Consider the following 23107-nt stretch of genomic DNA (forward strand, 5'->3'; position numbering starts at 1 on the left):
AGCACCATTGCTTTTTTTAATATGCTTCATAAGAATTCATTATAATTGCTTTATTCTAATGCGCACTCCCACACCTTCCTGTGATGTCCTGATCATAATGTGCTGTTATATATATTTTGTGTGTGTGTGTGTTTTTTACAAAACTAGGTAAATTGCCAATGTCCCGATAAGACATATTTTTTGGTGTGCAGCCTTTCATAACATTTTTAAACCAACTAATGAACGCATTTCTTAAAAATGGTGCCGGTTAATCGGTATTGATAGTCTATGATTATCGAAAATTCCGAAAATATTGCAACTGTACTAAAATATCTAACTATTTAAAATCCTAAAAGCGATTTGTTGTAAAAATTTTAGAACCTGCCTATAATGTGTAAGAATATTTTTTCCACTAAAAATTTGAACAATGTTCGTATTGGATTTTTGCTTTCGTATACATACGCATTGTCCCGAATTGATGCCCTTCCTCTCGCCCTAACATTAAATGTTTTAATTTTATTTAAGTGTGTTTTTTTACTTTTAATATTGTCATGATGTGTTATTAATATTGTTTTTATTTTAATCATCCCCAAAAAAATACAAAACAGATATTTTCTTGCGTAGTTTTGTAAGCATAAAAAATATATAGCAATTAATGCTTTGTCTTCCTCTTCGTTTTTTTGTTGTTTAAACATTTATTGTATTATGATTATTATACATATATGTTATTATGTACTGTTGATTGTTTATTTTGTGATTTATCATATTTTTGTGTGTATGTTTTCTTGTCGTATTTTTATACTCTTTTTTTTACAATTAACCAACTATCACAGCAAAGAAATTGCATGTTCATCACTATGTCATATTAAATGTTGGTAATATACAATATTAATATTACACAATACATATATATTTATAAAATGTGTGTTTTACATTAAAATCTATTCTATTTTAGGAGACATTAGTTGAAGGACTACAACGATCCTCCTCTATACGGCAAACTTTTAGGGATACTCAATATACCAAAGAGGATGTCGTTGATTTATAAGCAAAATAATTAATAAAAAAATTAATATTAAAAAAGGTTTATATTTAGCATTTAAGTAATAAGCAAACAACTTCAAAAGATTAACATTAGCATTTTTGAAAACAAACAAACAACAACACAAAAAACAAGTAAACAAAAACCCCATCCACTGTCTTCTAAAATATTTTGTTTTGTTCTCATATTTTTTTATAATTATTTTGTATGGATCAAAATTTTGTGCAATCTAAAGTTTTTGTTTTTATTATTTTTTTTACATGGCGTCTTAATAATTAGTTTATTAAGTGAACAATAAGAATGAATAAATAAATGAAGTATTCCATTTGTAATATATTTTATATTTTTAACTTATTTATATAAAGCAAACAAATAATATAATATATTTTAAAGAATGTACCATCATCTTAAAGCATTAAGTATAACCAATCAAAGCAACAACAACAACACAATGTAAAAGTTAAATATTAAACTTATTTTTTATACTATAATTTTGTCTTTTAAAATAAAATCCAATTAAATAACTACCCCCAAATCCAATTTAACTCTAAAACCAATACCAACGTCATATTTTTCTATATATTAAAAATATATTTCTGTAAATTATTTAAGCCTTTTTTATTATATATTATTTAAGTTAACCATTATATAATAACATTCAAGAGAGAAACAATAAACAAATACATACATAAATAAATCTGAATAATTGAAAATTCAACGAGAAGTGTATTAATTTAATATGAGGAAGCATACAATCGAGGTAATTTGGGTATATTCAAAGAAATGCCTACTCCATTATAAATTTAAATTTATGTTCAATAGTAGTATTGTTAAAATCTGAAATCAGCAACTCTGCAGCTGCTCTCTACGATTCTCTTGAATTTCTCCCCCTGTCACTTTTTATACCTCTCACTTCAACTCAGCAGAGTTGCTTACAAAAGTTGCATTTATAAACCCAGACTTACTAAGTTTGAAAAATTGCTTCAGATTACAAAAATTATTCGATATAAGAAATTTGGCTATAATTCGACTTTTGAAGCTTCGTTTTAGTGGTTTTGACGCCTGTCTTTCAATTTCGGAACCCGCGATCGATTAGTTTTTCAAGTCTCGCCCGCTGTAGCTGCAGAAGAACAGTAGCTACCCCGGCAAACCAGAGTGGCCTTGGAACAATTAAAAACTGAATGGTGCATCCGCCTCAATTCTTATTGGGCGCGAATTGACAGCGCGGTCTATATCTGCCCGGCATATGGTAATGGTCCACATGACACGCTACACTTTTTCAATTGTCCAGCCAAACCCACTCATCTATACCAATGTTCACTGTGGACACATCCAATAGAGGTCGCAGCCGTCTTGAACTTGGAGTTAGAAGCAGAACAGATTAAGGAGAAATACACAGCGGTACAAGCTGCTTCGACACCAACAACTAGAACGACAAGAATGGGACTTTTCAAAAAAGGAAATTTGGCCAACAATACTTTTGAAAATGTCGCATTTTCAGTCAATTTCTATACAATACTAACATCATATTTTAAGAGCTTTCATGGTACAATTATAAAAGGTAACAGCAAATCCCAGCTGATTTGATTCCAAAGTAATACTAGTGTCAATATGAATTTGACAAATTATGTTTTTAAAAATCACCCAACAGGAAAATTTGGAACGCATACAATTTGAAATTGTTCTTTATTAATGTGCTCCCGTATTCAATTTACTCAATCTGCCTGCTGGGAAAGTTTGAGGAAGCAAATCTTTCTTGAAGGAATTACTCGCTATTCCCAGCATTGTCATATGTGTTACACATATATATGGCAATGGCTCAATTAAAGGAAAGATGTGGAAGCGATAAAAATATAAATTTGATAGATTTTCATTCATGTTTTTCAATTTTTATTTTGAGGATTCGAAAATATTCCATTTTCAAAATAAAAATAATTTGATGATAATTTGTTTGTTTGTTTACATTTTTCTGTCAAATGAGTTGACACTAGTAGAACTTACAACAACAAATTTCCATGTGGTTGTTGTATCGTTTTTTGTACAACAACGCTTGCTGTTACCTTTTATTATTATACCATGAGAGCTTTAAACATTTTACTGTACAGTGGGTAATTGTAAATAGTGGGTAGAGTTTAAATAATTCATGTAATTAAAATAAATGTCTTGTTTTGTTTATAAAAAAGGATGTCTCACAACAGAATTTAGGTAATTAAAATTGCAAAATGTAATTCCGAACTTAGAAATAAATAAATTGATAAGCACATTTCTTCAGTCAATCAATGTTTTAATCATGTTTTAAAATCGTCGGGATCATGAATATCCGCAAGTAATTTAGTTTCACAGGAAAACAATTTTCTCGAGGAACAAGTCCTTGAAAATTGATACTCCTTAGTTATTTTTCTTTGCGACTTTAGATAATGTATTTATTTTTTAGAACTTTATTGAAATTCCGTATTCATATTTCACTAAAACGGCATTTGCATTACAACCTTTTTCCGAGTTAAGATAATATTTGACATATTAAAAATTAAATATTAAGAATGATGATTTATCATAAAAGACGTTCGGTGTAAATGCGCCCTTAAACGGCATATACATTATAAAACGGCATATACATTAGAACTTTTTACCGGGTTAACCTACTTTATGACGATTTATTTGACATATATGCAAAGGAATTGACAATTGAAACCCAGTGGATTAACTAAATCTGGTTAAATGTAAACGTACTATAACTTTTTACCGAGTTAACCTACATTATGTGGATTTATTTGACATATATGCAAAGGAATTGACAATTGAAACCCACTGGGTTAACGAAATCCGATTAAATGTAAACGTACTATTAGGATACATACATTAGTCATTTAGTTCATATATACAAAAGCAAATGACAAAATAAATCAAATGTAAATATGACATTCATTAAAATTTCTATGAATGGGAGTGATTTATACGATGTAAAATCAAAGGCATTGAGAATATAAATTACATGATTTATTAAATCAGAAATGGAACATATGGATTCAATTCCGTTCCAATTTTTATTTATGTTGACATCACTACCGGCTGTCACAATGTTATCAATCATTAGTACTCTGTCATTTAGTTAGCCGTAAGAGGAAGAAGAAGAGTACGACAAACGCTGTTATTTTCCAGCAAAACAGCATTTTCCTTATTTCTATTTATTAAAAGTTTAATAAAAAAATGGTGAAATTAACGCCGGAATTAATAAACCAGTCCATGCAATTCATCAACCCCTGCCGGGAACGTGAACTGGATTTACGTGGCTACAAAATACCACAAATAGAAAACTTGGGCGCAACGCTGGACCAATTCGACACCATAGACTTATCCGACAACGATCTCAGGAAATTGGACGGACTGCCTTATCTATCACGTCTGAAATGTTTACTTCTCAATAACAATCGTATCCTTCGAATCGGTGAAGATTTACATGAATGTGTGCCTAACCTAAATTCGGTGATATTGAGTGGCAACAACTTGCAAGAATTGGGCGACTTGGAACCACTAACGCAGCTCCAACATTTGGAAACAATTTGTCTTCTTATGAATCCCGTGTCCACAAAACCCTACTATAGAGAATATATGGCGTACAAATTTCCACATTTAAGACTTTTGGATTTTAGAAAAATCAAACAGAAGGATCGCAAGGCAGCCATTGAATTCTTCCGTTCGAAACAGGGTAAGGAGCTGTTGAAAGAAGTGGCGAAAAAATCGAAACAAAGCGCAGCTGCTGCTGCCTTGGCCGATGGTTCTGCTGCCAAGGCTGGTGGTGGACGTTTTGCCAATCCAGAAGATATTCGCCGCATACGAGAAGCAATCAAACGTGCCAGCTCTCTGGCAGAAGTTGAGCGACTATCACAGATTCTACAAAGTGGCCAAATTCCCGATAATTTTGTTCTGGAACAAAACGGATCAACGACCAACGGAACAAGTAGCGGCGGTGGTTCAGATGCAGCCATGGAACATTAGCGATATATTTTATTTTCTACTGTAACAATATTGTTTCCCTCTTAAGTTTTAATTATAATTTCTATTCAAATACAAGTAGAAACGTGTAAAGAAAAAAAACTAATTTTGTGGTTATTTTTTATTGTTTGTTAAATAATCGGTAAGCTTTATTCTTTTTCATAGAAAAAAGTTAATTTTCAAATTATTTCAACAACAGAAATTATGTATTTATTACACAAAAGGAATTATTAAATAATACAATGGCAGGGCTTTTGAAGGAAAAACTTGGCTAAGCACCATGCATTCTAAAATCAAGATTTCATTAATATATAGACAGAGAAATATTAAAAGTTTACATTTATCTATAACATATTGCTTTCGAGCATACACACAAAAGGATGATCAATAACATCATGAATCGTGAATCGAATATGTTTGGCTTTATACTTTTATAAATGAATAACTAAACAATTTAATTAACTACTAATTTGCGTCTAAAGATCAGATATTCAGATATCTCAAAGTCCTTTTGCTTCCATTATAGTGTCGTAGTGTAAGCCGGTATAGAAAATAATCCACGTTACCAAAAAGCCCGCAAATGATGTCATAAAGCCCTCCTTTATCAATTCCCAAGCACCACCATAAGCCTCTTCGTCGATTGATTGGAAATTAATGGCATAAACATAAACTAGGCCACAGCTAATACCAGCGAATCTAAAAAAATAAAATTAGACATTAAATTAAAAGAATATCAAAAATATTTATTATTCAATACTTACAAAACAAGTCCCAAAAATCCTTTCAATGGAACAATACCCCATACGATACCCAAAATAATGCCAAGTACTTGACGGGACCAATAGATAACATCTAGGAATTCATCCTGAAAAATATAAAATAAAAATCATTATTACCGAAAGTTTTTTTCTTTTCCATGCCATTTAAAAATTTCGTCGTAAGAAGTGTTTGCACTCGACGTGAAACATTTCGCAGAGGATGTTCTCAATGACTCGATTAAAATTCATATTTTAAATAGGCATTTAGTAAAGAATTTTTGTTCGCGTAGCCGAATTTTTCACCAGTCCATGGAAATAGTATTACATAGCCGACCGAATGATTTATATTTAGATCAACAAAATGTTTATTCATATAAAATCCGGATGGTGAGTATAATACTCGCATCAAAGTTTCTACTAAAATTAACATCGACCTAATTTAAAAGTTAATTAAACGCTTGACTCGGTAAATTAATTCACATACGGACCCGCATTCCCCTCCTCCACTTCTTCCTCTTGCTACATTCTGCAGCCCTTCCATTCACCACATACCTTATCTAGCCACTCTGATTTTGCTGTCAATGCACGATTGCAAATCTCTTTCAGAGATGAAGATTTGGCACTGCCACTCGAATTGTGTTGTATTGTATTTGTTCTTGTGGCCATTTTAATTCAATACTTTAACTTATAAACTTAAAAAGAAAAGAAAATTAAATCGATGTTAAATGCAATTTCACGGCACAGGAATAGAAAAAAAAGCGCAGCACCGACGACGTCGACGTGTTGAAACGTGATTGATGCCTGCCAAAATAAAAACGTTCCACTAATTCCAAATGAGGGAGAAATAAAAATAACCGATAAAGAAGAAACTCAAAGCGTTTTTATATTTGTCGGGATCGGGATCGGTGTTGAGAGTTTCTCTCTCTCACAGTGGTAAATTGTGAATTGTGTTGGAAAACCTTACCACAGGTAGGAACAAAAAAGTACGAAAAGGTACCTAAAATTCTACTTCAAATGATAATGAATCATAATTATCGAGAAATATTGGCCAATATTTATACCAGTTATTTGCATAAATAACATATGTTATAATTTAAGCGTAAATGTATTCACGAATAATAAAAAAATCAAATTTTTGTTTTGGTACGTTTATGTCAATTCGTACCTTTTGTGAACAAAAAGTACGCTTGTTACAAAATTAAAAATAGCGCAACTCTAATTACTCTCTCAAGAGAGAGAAACTCTCAACACCGATCCCAATCCCGACAAATATAAAACCACGCAAAGCGAAAATTTACGAAAGAGGTGTGATGGGCACCGTTTAAGAAGCGAAAGAGGAATGGAAGAATTACCGATTAGGGTCGATAACAAATGTTTTCGAGCCACTTGAGAGGGCAAATTTGCTACATTTATAGCTGTCAAAAATGTTGAAATCAGCATTTTAAAAACAGAATTAAAAATATAGAAATTTCTGAATATCGAATCGATTTGTGATCTGTTCATACAACACTATTCATGTCGTAAAAGTTTACTTTTAAACGGCATTTACATTAGAACTTTTTTAACGGATTAACCTACTCTATGAGGATTTATTTGGCATGTATACAATGGAATTGACAATTGAAACCCACTGGGTTAATGAAATCCTGTACAATGTAAACGTACTATAACATTAGAACTTTCTACGGGGTTAACTTATGTAGATTTATTTGACGTATATACAAGGGAATTGACAATTATAACCCACGGGGTTAAAAAATCCGGTACAATGTAAACGTACTATTAAACATTTTTTGCTTTATACAAAAAAATTACTTTGAATGGCGTGCGCCACCTATTGTTTTATTTTCAAAAACAAATTCCCTTTCTCCTGAAAAGAGGACTAATTGCTTTTCATTCATGTTTTTCTAAAAATCATTCTTGCTGTGTCTGAAGCAGACATTATTGGTCCGTTCCAGAACCTTTGGCAATAATAAGGTCATCTGATAAGGCCAGATCTGTCTGATCTGTCAAAATGCTTTCAATTTTGACTTAATCGTGTTAAAACGTAAACAAAAAATTTGACAGATTCGGGGATTTTACAGCCTTACCTAAAATTCAACTAGCTCGTTCGACGTTTTTCACCACAAATGTAGAACACATGTATTTATATGAATGTTACCGAAATACGTCGACGTACAAATTTTCAAAATTGAAAAATTCAACTATAACAGAACGTAGTTTTGTTTTTTTCTTTTGTTGAAAAAAGAAACATAACATATGGAAATAACATTTGTTCAATAAGAATATGAAATATTTGAACACATTTTAATATTTCTTAATTTTATTTCGCGATTTTGATTAGTTCGCTAAGAGAAATGGATTCGACGTATTTGGGTAATACAGCCGTACAAAACATTTTGCCATAGTGGGGAAGTTGAATTTTTTGTACGCTTCGTTGAATTTTAGGTAACGTTGTTAATCCAAAATTGTCGATATCGATTGCTTCTAAGAAGTGTACACACTATAATTTTTTTATGGCACTCTTGTCCAAATTTTGCTAGTTTCATAGTGTGGCCTCTCATGTTTGTCAGTCATCAGGCAACCACAAAAATATTCATGGTTGCTGGACAGTCAGCAATCGATAAAAATGCACCGCTTTACATGACCTGTTTATTGGGTCATGACTCATGAGTAGACTCTTGCAGTACGGGAACAAACCACGTATACACAGGTTTGACGCCGTTGAAATTTTATTCCATCGTCTTTGAACTTGATGGTGAATTTGACAACGTATAACAAGGGGAATCACCGAAGAATCTTCGGCGAAGATTCATGTACATTACTAATATAAAAGTGGGAAGACGCTTGTCGAGCAGCCATATTCGTTTTAGATTTCAAAGGAAAATTAATTAAGTTGAATTTTTTGTACGCTTCGTTGAATTTTAGGTAACGTTGTTAATCCAAAATTGTCGATATCGATTGCTTCTAAGAAGTGTACACACTATATTTTTTTTATGGCACTCTTGTCCAAATTTTGCTAGTTTCATAGTGTGGCCTCTCATGTTTGTCAGTCATCAGGCAACCACAAAAATATTCATGGTTGCTGGACAGTCAGCAATCGATAAAAATGCACCGCTTTACATGACCTGTTTATTGGGTCATGACTCATGAGTAGACTCTTGCAGTACGGGAACAAACCACGTATACACAGGTTTGACGCCGTTGAAATTTTATTCCATTGTCTTTGAACTTGATGGTGAATTTCACAACGTATAACAAGGGGAATCACCGAAGAATCTTCGGCGAAGATTCATGTACATTACTAATATAAAAGTGGGAAGACGCTTGTCGAGCAGCCATATTCGTTTTAGATTTCAAAGGAAAATTACTGGAATTCGTTTTAGTTTTGCAATGGAGGCAATTCGACAATTGGATAGAAAGCTTAAAGGTCTCTGTTCGGAATACGAGAATGCAGTTCACGATTTGTGCGAAGTGTTTTCAAGGGATCCAAATTGTCCTGAGATTAAGCTGAAACAACTGTTTTTGAGGAATCAGTCGTCCGATATAGATGCTTTTTTGATAGAGGTGCATCGAAAAAAATCAGAAACACAAGTTCGACTCGTTGAGGCAAACCCGATCAATTGTGGAAATGGTGAATACCGAAAACTTGTCGAAATGACTCGTCACTATGAAAATTTCACTGAATATGCTGATAAGTATACAGAAGATATAATGCATAAGATATCTTTGAAATACTTCAATACAGTAGCGTTTGTCGGTATCAGACAAATGATGTTCTGTAATTTAAATAGTTTTTGAATTGATCCCGATGGTGCTTTGTTCTCAATAATTTTTTTTCTTGTGTGTTGTTTTTTTTTAAGATGTTACTTGTGAATTTATTTTTTCTTTTGTTTTTTGTAAGAATAAATGCATTGAAATAAATACTATTAATTTAAAAGAAAAGGAGTCTTTGGATTTAAGCTTTGGTTTCGATATTTCAGGCCAGAATTGGCTTAACTCTAGTAAAAACGATCAGATTTTTCTGAATTTTTTTCCACATTTAGGTATATATGACTGTATATTTTGTGGATCCGGGTCAAATAACTGGGTACTTCCCCCAAGAAAAAAAATATACACCTAAGTCTGTTTTTACACGGTCTTTTTGTACACAGTTTTGATATAACACGGTTTGAAAATTGAATATTTTTAATTTTTTTACACGATTTTATTCCATTTAGCACGATTTGAAATTTTATGTACTTAAATTTTGTTGTCAAATTTAATTTTTGCGAAGTATGTTCATATCACAAAAAAGTATTTATGAAGGAAAAAAGTCTGAAAACATCGATAGTGTCGATAGTTTGCGAACACTAGCTTAAAGATTTTAGTGAATTCCCCTTTAGCGCGTACAAAAAATTTTTACTGGTCAAATCAAATGTGAATAGCACTTATTTAGGGGAATTCTCTTTTTTACACGACATCTTCTGGAACCATTCTACCGTGTAAAAACAGACTTAGGTATATCCCCATAATTAGGGTAAAAATACCTACCTCTGGAAAAAAATCAGAAAAATCTGGTCGTTTTTATTAAACTAGAGTTTTTCCCTAGAATGAAATGTATGAAGGGAAAAAATATAAGTTGTATTATTTTTATGACAGCTTGAAACGATTGAAATATTGTCGCGTACGATAATAATATTTTTTTATGGCGAATACATTTCCAGGCCTTGAAGTTTTAATACATATTTTTCATACAAAACATTAGTCTTATAGCGAACTTTTTTATAAAGAAATATTCGGGTTCATATTTGAGTTTTCATTTCTTTTAATTTGGTTACTGGTAAATTTTTTACTGGAAAAGTAAAGGAACACACCTAATGTTGCATTTCGTAATCGCTAGTGTTGGACCAAGACGTTCACTTAACGGAACGATCTTTATCCTCCCTCGTTTATGTTCAAACTTTCCATTAGTTCTATCGTCCTTTAGTTCAATACTCCATTCTGCTCATTTTTCGAAACTTTACATGTCTGCAAGAAATTACTATCACGCAAGTGAAAAAAAAATAAATGTATAGAGAAGTAGTTTCGGAAAATAGTCGCCATATTCAATAGTCACCCATACGTATAAAACAAATCGAAATGAACTAGTTGAACTAACAGCACTAGATAGAGGAATGAGCTGGAAATCGTTCCGAACGTTCATTTCACAGAGTCGTCCGTTTGAACCTGTTAGCTCAGTTTTTCCTCTGCTAGCTAATCAGCCAAAGATTTTTTTACCAAGTAATTAAGAGTGAAAAATATAATTTGTCGTGTTTATTGTCGTTATAAAATAGAAATTGTGCAATATTGTGATTACTGTAACCGAACTGCCTCTATAATAGATTGGTGCGATTCGTCGAGACGTTGGTTTGTTACGCTTTTTCGCCCTCGTTCAAAGTGTCATCGTTGTTGCCTTCTTCTGTCTGGGGAGAGTAGTGAGTAATGGCAGAATCAATAGTCCAAGATTGGCTTTCGGATTTTCAACGTATACAGGGTCAACCTGATGAGATCAAAGAGTTCGCCGCCGAGCATGACACAGACTCGGAAATCGCAGAGGTTATATTCACCATACTCAATGAACGTCAACGACACGAGTCACTGGTCCACGATATATGCCAACAGTTGTTGGCCTTCTATCGCAGCACGGAAAAGACATTGCAAAAGTTCCCCCTTCAATTTATACCTGTTCTAATCTATACGTACCTGCGTGCCGTAGCCGGTGGAGATAAGAAGGGCGTACGTAGCCTGGAAACCCTGCTCATATGCATTTACAATGGAGAAGTGTCCACAGACGATGGCAGTCCCAGAATAGTACAATTTCGTATGCCGATTTTGGCCCAGGCCTCTGTATATCATGAAGAGAAGAATTTGCCAATGACCGATTTGAGACGATGGGAGGAGAATTGTAATCGAGAGGTGAAATGGGGTCCACATCCAAGAATTGAAGCAATAACAGCTCAGAATCGTCTGAGAACAATGACGGCATTATTATTTTGCTATAATCAACAAGTTAGTCTAACGCAAAAATCGGCATTGATTTATTTGTGTCGGGTAGCGTCCCAATTGGTCACCGAGGGTTTTACGGCGAAAATGACACATGCTCATAGGATCTCATATGGGTAAGACAATCAATTGGAATTGTATTGAAGGTGTAAAATGAAATCATTTATAAGGGTTGTTTGATCACGTGTTGATTTCAATGCTAATTAGGTTTATGACCTTTTTAAAAATCACAGAGAAGAGTAGCCTCGTATAGTTGGCATAAACTAGGCGTAATAAATGATAGCAATAGAATCAATTTATTTGTAAAATATTGGAAAAATATGATGCATATTTTATTCTATATTCGATTTAAACATTTGTATTCATGGGCTTGTTACAAACGTAATAATCATGAAGTGACGTATTTTAACAGTTTACTTGTATGAATATGGATCCGCATATAAATGTGATCACCATGATGTTGTTAATAAATGTCTAATGTTTATTCCGTGTATATATTTCACAGCAATTTGCTAAACATGCAATATTAAGCGCCTGCAATGTTTGTAATATTGTGGGAGTGATAGTATTTAAAACATGCGAGATCCTTTTTATATCTGTTTTTACATCCGATTTTATATAAATAGATCCCCAAGTACTCTACGTAATAAATACAGTATATGTATTCAGAATAGAGCATCCTGTAATTAGTTGTTGTCGTAGCAGCACTATTGCTTATACATTAGGTTCGTTCGTTTACGAATTTGCAGACAGTAAATACAAATTATAGAAACGCAGAAAAGAAATCGGTTCTTCTGTATACCTACAATTTTAAACTTTTTAATGTAAATGATCCAATGTAAATTTGTGGGTGTATTGGATTCTTCATAATTGAAAATAGTTTCAGAAGATGTACCATAGGAATAGCAACCTCAGCTCCTCATGTTATTTGCGTAAATCTATCAAGAAATTGATGATTACATTCACATTCATATAATTTTGTGAGGAAAATTGTTCGAATTGCTTCATATCTTTAGAAGCAGGTTACACTTTTCTAAATATTATTATCGTATATTTTGTTTGTTTTTTATGTTGTCTACCTTATGAAGGTACGAAATAAATGGAGATTATCTTCTAACTTGATAATTATGCTGTGAAGTATTTTTTCCAAATCAGATTCCCGCCTCTAGGCTAATTACATTCTTCTTACATAAAATGATCTACTAGCGTTGTAATAAAGGTACAATCCCACGTAAAAATAACATGAAAGCAATAATTTTGATGCATAATCATTCGATATTTGGCAGTTGAATAGGCACAATGTTCTTAACATTGTGCCTAATCAATAAATTAAAATAATAATATGAAATTTTGCAATATTATCACTAATTGTATTCCTAAGAAAATATTGACCCATAAGTAAATAATTTAAATTCATAGAAGTTATAATTAAACTTAAAATCTCAATTAAAAAGATAGTTATATGTCTGACTAACAACGCATTTATATGCATCATGGCTTAATTAATATTCGTAATATATAAGTGATGACGACAAATATGCTTTGATTTCTTATGCGATTTTCTTCATTTGTGTGTTTGTCTTGTCTTCATTGTCTAAAATACATACATCTTTTGCTTTTACCAGTATATTTAAATACCATTGTACTCTAATAATTAAAAATATCAACTTCTATGAATGCACCTGTAGCTGACGTTAAAATATGATTAGAAACAACAACAGCTGTGATACAAAATACAAATACCCAATTTCAATTAAAGCAAACAACTCTTATAAAATTACTATTGCTTAGTAAATGTTTATCAATTTGAATTAAAATTTTAATTTTTTATTACTTAAGAAAATAATTGTGTCACAAATGTATATATCTCTCTTTTTCTCATTTTAAGCTCTGATCCATCACTAATGCCCAAATCAATGATTCCACGCATTCCGTTATCCTCTGCATTCCTTGTGGAATTAGTGCATGCCATTTATTTTGCCATGTTCAATGGTTTTGGTACAGTTGCCATTCAGACGCTGGAAGATATCCATAATCGGGCATGTTTCGAAATGTATACGGAATTGATATTAATTACGAGCGCTATACGCAATTCTCTACATGCCAATCCTTCGGGCCAGCCCAGTGATGGACCTATGGGCCTTAGTGTAGCTTTAACACCATCCACCAATACCGTAACCACCGCTGTATCAAAATCAATGATTACAAATGCTTCATTCCGTACGAAAAAGCTACCCGACGATATACCAATCCAGGTGCAAGATCTAACAATGCCACAGGCACCTCAACAATTGGCTAGTGTCACAGAAGAAACTGCCGAACAGACGCAAAATGCTAAAGAATCGTCGAGTCAACAGGGCTCGCGGAATTCAATAATACGTCCCAGTATGGAGGGTATTAAGGCCCAGGCTCACAAAGCTTTAATTGCTGGCTTCAAAAAGTCAAAAGACAAAGAAAAGGACAAGGATAAAGATAAGGACAAGGAAAAGGATATTACGAAATCATCAGCAGTTCATCAAACTAATGGCAGTGCAACGACAAATAGTGCAGACAATATCAAACCACCGCAACGAAAATTAGACAAACATATGCAGCGCAATTCGTTGCTGCAACTGCAAATGGAGGGTTCAACGACATTGGACTTTGAAAAGAGCCCTGGTCCAACGGTCAAGTCTAAAAATTATGATTCCATAGACACCATGGAAATGTTGCCGATGCAAACATTGATGGCCAATGAAAGTGGCAGCAATAGTTTTAGCATTGACAGTGATTTGAATGGTGGCACTGCTGTCGGCGTAATGTCTGGTGGTAGTGGTATGGGTGGTATTGGCGGCATCAATGTCAGCGGTACAGGAGGATTAGGCAATAACAGTAATAACAATAGTACAACCACCACCACAAGCAGTGACCTGTTAACGACAAAAAGTTTCGATTCCAGTATTGAAATGCCGGCAATTGGCAATGCGACGTCCATCGTAGGGGGTGTTAAAACGGCGAGTGATACACACATGGATTAGTGATTTTCTAAGGCTTCCAGTAGCCGGGCCTGGCTACTTATTTTTATTATTATTATTGCAATCAACAAAGAAAGCCCCCAAGCGATAAACCACAATAATATCGAAACGTGTTATAAGATGAGGCATCATTGGTGCGTGCTGCTTTAGTTAAAAAATTAAGCAAAGCAAAACAATAATACACAAAAATAGTAATCATCAAATGGTTGAATGTTAGAGCTTTGAAGTGGAGCAGTGTATAAATCTATTTTTGAATTACCAAAAACGTAAAACGTAGCCAATGAGAAAAAAGAAAAATTTAAAAATGTCTTAATTCTACATCATGGGATGTAATTAAGGGCAGGCATATTTAAGAACCTTTCTTTTCTTAACGTCTCATTGGTTGATCGATTTTTTGTTTTTCATAGCTAGTTTTGTTATTGTGCCAATGAATGAACGAATCACATTATTCTGCATTTGTTTTACTAAAAAATTCGTTGTAGTAACCATTTTTGAATTTGACTATTGTTAGAAAAAGCACAGCTCCACAGTGTTTATTCCATCACACCACCTATTATGTATTTGGTATATTGTATAATGCTTATATTACTATATTTAAACCGTTGTTATGTATTTTCTTTTTTTTTCATTTTCCTTTACTATTTTCTTCATAGAATTGTTATTTAGGTGTAAATTTATTATTTTTCCTAGGCTTCCCATAACACGAAATCCCTTTTTTTGAGTATTAAGGAATTTAAAAAGTAATAATGAGTAATCAACTGTTGTTTTTCTCTATTTTGTAACAATTTTGAAAAGAACAATTAGATGCAACAGTTTCTTAAAAGATGTGAAAAAAATTGAATGCTCATTTTACCTCTTAAACGGTTAAACTGGTACTATATATACATATATTTCCCTAAATTTCATTCTTCATCTACCGTCTTCTTAATATTAAGTAGAAATTTTCAAGTACATAAATGAAAAAACGTTTAATAATATCATTGTAATATTTTTTTATTGTTTGTTTGTTTGTTTTTATTGTTCTTATTCGTAAAACAACAAATAACAAATATTTATGTAATTTTTAACTTATAACAAATTCGTTATTAATGTATACATATATATATTTAAATGGAATTAATGATCATAAAATAAAAAAGTATTCACATAAACACTGATACAATAAAATTTCAAGTTGTATTTGTTTCTAAAGAAACTATTGATGAACAAAAATTGTATGCCAGATCTCAAACACCTTATCCAATTGTAGCCGACACTTTGTTTATAATTTGGCAAGATTACTAAGAGGTTGCGTATAATACACTTTCACAAAATGTTGGGCAAATTAATAATAAATAAATGTTATTAAAATTAGATTTTCGTAAAATGTTTTTTTTATATATGTTTGTAAAGATTACAATAAATTATCCCTTAAGGAAACATTAAAAAATAAAAAAAAAAACATCATTTTAAGATACATAATCCTAAATTATTTTCAGTGTTTGAGATAGTTACGCAAATTTTAAAAGAATGTTTTATTAACTGGTACCCAATGATAGTCGGAGTACAATTCTCGTAATATACCGACTAAACATAACAACGGATATATTACAGAACATTATTCTATTTATTTAGGGACACCATTATATGAAACAGGCATGCAGTTTTTTGTAAAATAAAAAAGCAAATTTGCCCGGTGAATTTTTAGAAAATAAATTAATTTGGCCCAAGAATGAACACTGATGAAATTTGTGTGAGAACTGACCCGCATTAAGATATAGTTCACGTAAATAGTATGGTGCCAATGATGTATCCAAAACTACGCTTGTTTGATCGACACGAAATAATACGAATAATACAGTTTAAAAGAATGTATCTCAAAAAGTAGTTTAATCGCTTCAGAGTTAAATGTAACTTCCACATGTAATTTCAATACGAAATATTTCAAAGACTATCGAATTTAGCCTAGTTTTAAATCAATGAAGATATTATTATTTATCATGATAATAAGACACCACCCCACATATTGCCATGTGTTAAAGTATGAAATAGGGGACATGTACGAATTCGGCGCTTTCATTAAAATTATAAGGGAAGAGGGTCTTTTAGTATTGTTATTTGGGATCTCCTTTTTAAATCATATTTGATTTACACAAGATGTTGAAATATGTTTATCATATTGTAACTTTTTCTGTTTGGTGCTGATCGAACGTTATTTTACAGTGTATTTTTGAAAAAATAATGGAAGTCTACATGATTGAATTTTTAGGAAGTAGATCTAATATATTTCTGGTTGAAATAACACAATTTCAAACAGAATTCGCCCACATTTAAAATATATGATTGAAGCGTAGACACAATTTAAATTTAACTTCTATATGCGTACAATTTAAAATGTAAAAAAAATAATCTGACCATTCTGGATTATCCACAAAAACTATTTTATAAGGTACCTAATTCTCTTATGGGCATTTCTTTAATTCCTTTAATATTTCTCTGGAAAAAAATTAACAAAGGTATATAAGTAATAATTCCGAATACATTTGTTAAAAATGCTTTTCATTGTTGCGATTTTTTTTTAATTTGACAAGAACAAAAAATGTCTAAACAAACACATTCACAATACTTCATTTTTATATTATTGTGCCGAAATCATTTATTATTAAAACGAATATTAACAGATTTAATATCGTGAATATTTATGACTAATGTGTTTTTTCCGATTGTAAACAAATTATTCTCGATAACATTTAAATTAGAAAATCATTTTTTTATTTATCTATTTGCCCAAAAATAAAACGAAAGGATTACTTGAATATATAAATATTTATTATAAATTTACATTTGTGAATATGTATTACAATTGTTAATTAATTTTACTATAGCAAGTTATTGTAGTTATAGTATTATGTTTTCGAGCATTAACTAAATACAGAACAATTAACACAATAAAAGACAAGAAAAATATCTATATAAACGTGTGCATAATTCAAAACAATTATATATAATAACAAAAAATAACACATATATTATAAAAATAATACATATTCTGTAATTTAATGCCGACTAAATAAAAATAAATGAAAATCATAAATGTATTTATTGAAATGTTAATTACAATTACACCAAAATCATGTTACATATTATCAATTAAATTAAAAAATGAAAAAAATTTAATCTACTAAAAAGTAAACAATAAAGAGAGAAAACTATATATTCAAATAAAAATATCGAGTCCGTTTTATTAGCATTTTGTGGTTACACTATAATTTACGAAATTTACCCTGCAAAAAAATTCGGGGTACATCAATACCCTCCTTTATATTAAGTGTACGTCGATGGACGTACGAATTTATTATGATTTCAAAACCGTTCTCTTTAAACAATTTCGATAATTCCTCTTCGGCAAAGTAATAGCTCCGTGTACCGTCTTGACGCATATAGAAGTTATCCGATATTTTACGACCGGATTTAAAACGCAATTGTGCCATATCATAACGACCATAATCTCTAAATAGTACTATACCACCGGGTTTTAGTATTGTATGTAGATTTTTGATAACAATATCAAATTTGCACGGTGAAATGGCGGATAAAACAAATATCATGGAAATGATATCTATACTTTCAGCGGGAATATTATCATGAATTGTATTTGTTGTAATATCACACTGGAATGCCTTTATTCGATCTTCATTATACTTGGGATTCGAACGAACAAATTCAACAGCACGAGGTGAAAAGTCGCAGGCATAGAAATAGTTATTTGTCTGTCCCAACGATTCCAATTCTTCCATTAGAGGAAACACAAAATTGCCAACTCCACAGCCCACTTCCAAAAGTTTCCTAGTTTCATTTCCCTCGCCGGATGGAAGTGTGGGATAGTCATGAATTAATTCTTGGAATTCCCTTGTGGTCCATCGACGATCCTTGAAGAATCTAGTCTCGTTGCGTTTATAAAACAGATCCCAGTGCTTTTGAGCCTAACGAAATGGTATTAAAAGACATTTTGATTAAAACATGTGCACGGGAAACACACAGGAAATCTATGAGAATTACCTGGGCTTCCAATTGTCGTGCCTTAAACTCAGGTATTAAACGCTTGTTCTGTTCTTCCAATTTCTGTTTCTCGTCATCAGTAAGAGCCTTCTCTGCCGATGTAAATACATCATCTATAAATTGGCCGTCAATTCCTGAGCTCTCCTCCATTTCACCTTTATTCCACGACTGGTATGGTTCCATTCAACTGAAAGATTCACTGAAATGAACGCATGGCCAAAATGGAACAGTGTAAGCGGAAAAATCAACAAAAATGGAAATTCATATTGTTACGAATTAGAGAGAAAAACAAACGAAATGAAAATGCCTCATGTTTACGAATGGGAAGAGACAAACAATAACAACACGTTTTTATTAGGCATACGTAAGTCGATTTAAATGTAAATGTTTCTGTAGATCGAAAATGGCCATCTACATGGCCTGCAAATTCGCCGTATTACGAACTTCTATAATTTGAATCAAGGTATATTTAATAAGGTAGCCGCATCGGCCCAGCTGTTGGACAAATAAATGTCAAAAATGTTGTTGTAATGTTGAACCAAAAAATTAAAAAACAAAATTATGAATGAAAATCTCCGAATTTCGAAGAGCTTTATTGGCAATACTTTTATTAACATTTTCTACAAGAATTTGTGTAAAAAAATCTTGCCAATCTGTTTGTTTTCGCAAAATATTTTTGACATATCAAAATACAACAACCGATGTTTGTTGTAGAAATTCGCCGATGCGGCTACCTTGTATATCTACCTTGATTTGAATCAAGGCCTATATAAGGTCGGCCAGTAAGCACAGGTGAGTATAAAGTTTGCTGTCAAATCATATTTTGAAACCTATAAATACATACATACATAGTCTGCTTTTCCACAGGCAGATTTTTATTCGGCAAATTTTTTGTTTTCTCTTTTGAAATTTTCGCTTGCTTTTCCATTAGTCCGCTTTTTCACAGGCAGATTTTTATTTGGCAAATTTTTTGTTTTCTCTTTTGAAATTTTCGCTTGTTTTTCCATTAGCAAATTTTTCTTTGCCAAATTTGCGAATCAAAATACAAAAGAAAGAAAAAAAACGTCAAAATCGTTTGCATTTTAAAGATTTTTTATTTATTTTATTATGGAAATTGCAAAAAATAAAAATTAAATTTCACTTGCACAAATTAAAGCAACAGGTTTGTAAACAAAAGCCGGCTGTGTGTCAGTAAAGCGAATAGGTTCAAAAGGAAATGTCAAAAAACTTGTTTTCAGCGAACAGAGCAAAGCAAAATTTGCGTGTACGCAAATTCTGAACAGGCAAATTTTTGTTTTTCTTCCTCGCACCCCTCTCGCCTACAAACTCAGTATTTGCCAAATAAAAATTTGCCTGTGGAAAAGCAGACTTAGCAAATTTTTCTTTGCCAAATCTGCCTGTGGAAAAGCAGACTAAGTATTTTCTATGAATTCGCTTACTTCGCCGACCTTAAGTAGGCCATGATTTGAATTATCCTGAAAGGTTTATTCATAAGGTTAACTGGCAGGCGATTGCATGCTTATTCATAAGGTTAACTGGCAGGCGATTGCATGCTTAAGTCTTCTCTTGCTGGCAACATTTTTATCACAAAATACCAACTAGAACAAGTGCACTCTGCTTGGCTTTAACATGGCAAAGCCCTGTCGTATCTTGGTCCCTCTTTCATCTCAATTGTGGACACTGAGCTCCACCATAGGAATACTGATAGTTTCGTGAAATGAAAATATGGAGAACATACCAAACAGTGGACCTATAACGACAATTCTACCAATCGATTGTTGCAAACCATAATGTAGACCAAATACAAATTTCAGCAATTTTAATGGGGGTTTTTTCCTAAAAACTTAACAGTACGTTTACATTTAACCGAATTTCGTTACCCAGTGGGTTTCAATTGGCAATTCCTTTGCATATATACCAAATAAATCCTCACAAAGTAGGTTAACCCGAAAAAAATTCTAATGTATATGCCGTTTAAAACCCTATATTATGAATGCATAGCAGTGTGAAATATTTGTATAAAATCCTCAAAATACTGCAATTTAGAGGGCAAAGTTATATGAGGCATACTTAAAGCGGGACCAATATTGACAACATTGTGTAAGAATTAGCGAATATTTTGGCGTTTTTATAATATGAAGGCTTAATTAAGGACCGATATAGCTCAATTTCAAAGCTAATACTAATAATTATCATCACACTGTGGTACAGGGTATTTGTTATTTGTGCATATGTTTGTTACAGACAAAAGGAAACGAGATAGGCACATGTTTCCTGTTGAGAAAATGCATATAATTACTTTCTTAGTCCAGGTCGCATTTATGATCCAAATTGGATAAATTTGGCACAGCTCATTTATTTGGCCTTAGGCCAACCCCAATTGAAAATTGGTTCAGATTTATATAAAGCTCCCATATATAGCTTCGTCCGATTTTAGGTAAATAGTCCACCCAATACCCAAATTTAAGCCGATTGGTTTTATATAGGGTCTATGTCTAAATGAGGGCCGATATATTTATAATTTTTTTTATCTCGATATCCTCCAAAGGAAGAATGATTGCAACAGATGGATAAATCGACTAAATCGTCTTACAATTCCATACGATGTTGGGTATATATATGGGCTCTACCCCTAAAAAGGGGGCGAATATTTATAATTTTTGGTAGGGAGATTTGTTGCCATATACGAAACTGACAGCGAATTCTGTTGATGAACGCGCTTAAGAACCCCAAAATACCGAAAATTGGAGGGTACCCCTATATCGGGGCTACCCGAAAAAAAATTGACTTATATATAATTTTTTTGGGGAGAGATTTGGAAGCTGTTAGGAACTTAAAATACAAAACTACAGCCAAGTCGGTGGAAAAATTGGATCAAAACCCCGCAAAAACTGAAAATTGGGAGTTACCGTTATATGGGGTCTATAAGAAATAGTGGACCGTGATGATATACCCTCCATACTACGTTGGAGGTTATAAAAATGGGTTGAGGCTTCGGGTAGTTGCCCACACTCGGAAAAAAACAACTACATTCTTGGTCTGTTTCCGTACTGCAAGAATCTACTCGATTTTACTATTTTCTTCGATATCATAAAGGAACAAAGTGTTATCGGAGTAAAAAATAGTAGATTCTTGCAGTACGGGAACAGACCATCTATGAAAAAACAATAGATAATTTCTCTTAAAAAAGAGGAGGTGTAGGCACCATCACGCATTTATATCAATTTTAGAATGTTCTGGAATCCGTATTGTCAAATTACTATTCGGTTGGCAAGTGCACCTAGGGCTATGAAAATAACTTAAATTTGTAGGCTAAGTCTAAACATGGTCCTATATTGTAAACATGGTACAATTATAAAAGGTAACAGCAAATCCCAGCTGATTTGATTCCAACGTAATACTAGTGTCAATATAAATTTGACAAATTATGTTTTTAAAAATCACCCAACGGGAAAATTGGGAACGCATACAATTTGAAATTGTTCTTTATTAATGTGCTCCCGTATTCAATTTACTCAATCTGCCTGCTGGGAAAGTTTGAGGAAGCAAATCTTTCTTGAAGGAATTACTTGCTATTCCCAGCATTGTCATATGTGTTACACACATATATGGCAATGGCTCAATTAAAGGAAAGATGTGGAAGCGATAGAAATATAAATTTGATAGATTTTCATTCATGTTTTTCAATTTTTATTTTGAGGATTCGAAAATATTCCATTTTTCAAAATAAAAATAATTTGATGATAATTTGTTTGTTTGTTTACATTTTTCTGTCAAATGAGTTGACACTAGTAGAACTTACAACAACAATTTCCATGTGGTTGTTGTATCGTTTTTTGTACAACAACATTTGCTGTTACCTTTTATTATTATACCATGTATTGTAAACAAGGTTTTCGTCTACCAAGATGTGAAATATGTCAAGATCTAGTAGAAAGAAATCGGCGCTCAAAGGGGTTATACATTTTTGCTCCACATGCGATAGTAAACACCATAATACACATTTTTCCTGTTTGTTTTTCTTCTCTTTTGTAACACGCTGCGTATTTTTTCCAGAAAAATATTCGCCGCAAACTACATTGTTCGTTCGCCCATTAATGAACTAAAACTAGAATGAGTTTACTACCCTAGTTCTGTTGCTCGTTTTAGTGAATCGCTCATTCGTGAACCGCACAACACTAATCCGGAGGAAAACAAACTGTTGCATTTGCGGCATTTTTGGAGTTGTAACTACCAATCTGCAATTTTCAATTTTCGTG

At 32.5% G+C, this 23107-nt stretch overlaps 4 protein-coding genes across 4 annotated transcripts; 2 read left to right on the forward strand and 2 right to left on the reverse strand.

The window, feature by feature from the left end:
* Positions 1 to 4228: 4228 nt before the first annotated feature.
* LOC133322034 (probable U2 small nuclear ribonucleoprotein A') lies at positions 4229 to 5017 on the forward strand. The gene has a single exon (XM_061531102.1). It carries the CDS (start codon positions 4229 to 4231, stop codon positions 5015 to 5017), a length of 789 nt encoding a protein of 262 aa, XP_061387086.1.
* Positions 5018 to 5435: 418 nt separating this feature from the next.
* LOC133322036 (GEL complex subunit OPTI) lies at positions 5436 to 6497 on the reverse strand. Its single transcript, XM_061531104.1, has 3 exons — positions 6325 to 6497; positions 5776 to 5879; positions 5436 to 5710 (listed from the first exon to the last, which is right to left on the reverse strand). Exons 1-3 carry the CDS (start codon positions 6436 to 6438, stop codon positions 5515 to 5517), a joined length of 414 nt encoding a protein of 137 aa, XP_061387088.1. The 5' UTR covers positions 6439 to 6497; the 3' UTR covers positions 5436 to 5514.
* Positions 6498 to 11233: 4736 nt separating this feature from the next.
* Positions 11234 to 14847, forward strand: LOC133322032 (hyccin). The gene is made up of 2 exons (XM_061531100.1): positions 11234 to 11912; positions 13685 to 14847. The coding sequence occupies exons 1-2, from the start codon at positions 11236 to 11238 to the stop codon at positions 14811 to 14813; spliced, it is 1806 nt and encodes a 601-aa protein (XP_061387084.1). The 5' UTR covers positions 11234 to 11235; the 3' UTR covers positions 14814 to 14847.
* Positions 14848 to 18052: 3205 nt separating this feature from the next.
* LOC133322040 (tRNA N(3)-methylcytidine methyltransferase METTL6) lies at positions 18053 to 18998 on the reverse strand. Its single transcript, XM_061531107.1, has 2 exons — positions 18849 to 18998; positions 18053 to 18772 (listed from the first exon to the last, which is right to left on the reverse strand). The coding sequence occupies exons 1-2, from the start codon at positions 18996 to 18998 to the stop codon at positions 18053 to 18055; spliced, it is 870 nt and encodes a 289-aa protein (XP_061387091.1).
* Between the last annotated feature and the right edge of the window lie 4109 nt (positions 18999 to 23107).

The sequence above is a fragment of the Musca vetustissima genome, unplaced genomic scaffold, assembly GCF_032173495.1.
Source record: "Musca vetustissima isolate MV318-11 ecotype Yass unplaced genomic scaffold, APGP_CSIRO_Mvet_v1 utg33717, whole genome shotgun sequence".
NCBI classification, from domain to species: Eukaryota; Metazoa; Arthropoda; class Insecta; order Diptera; family Muscidae; genus Musca; species Musca vetustissima.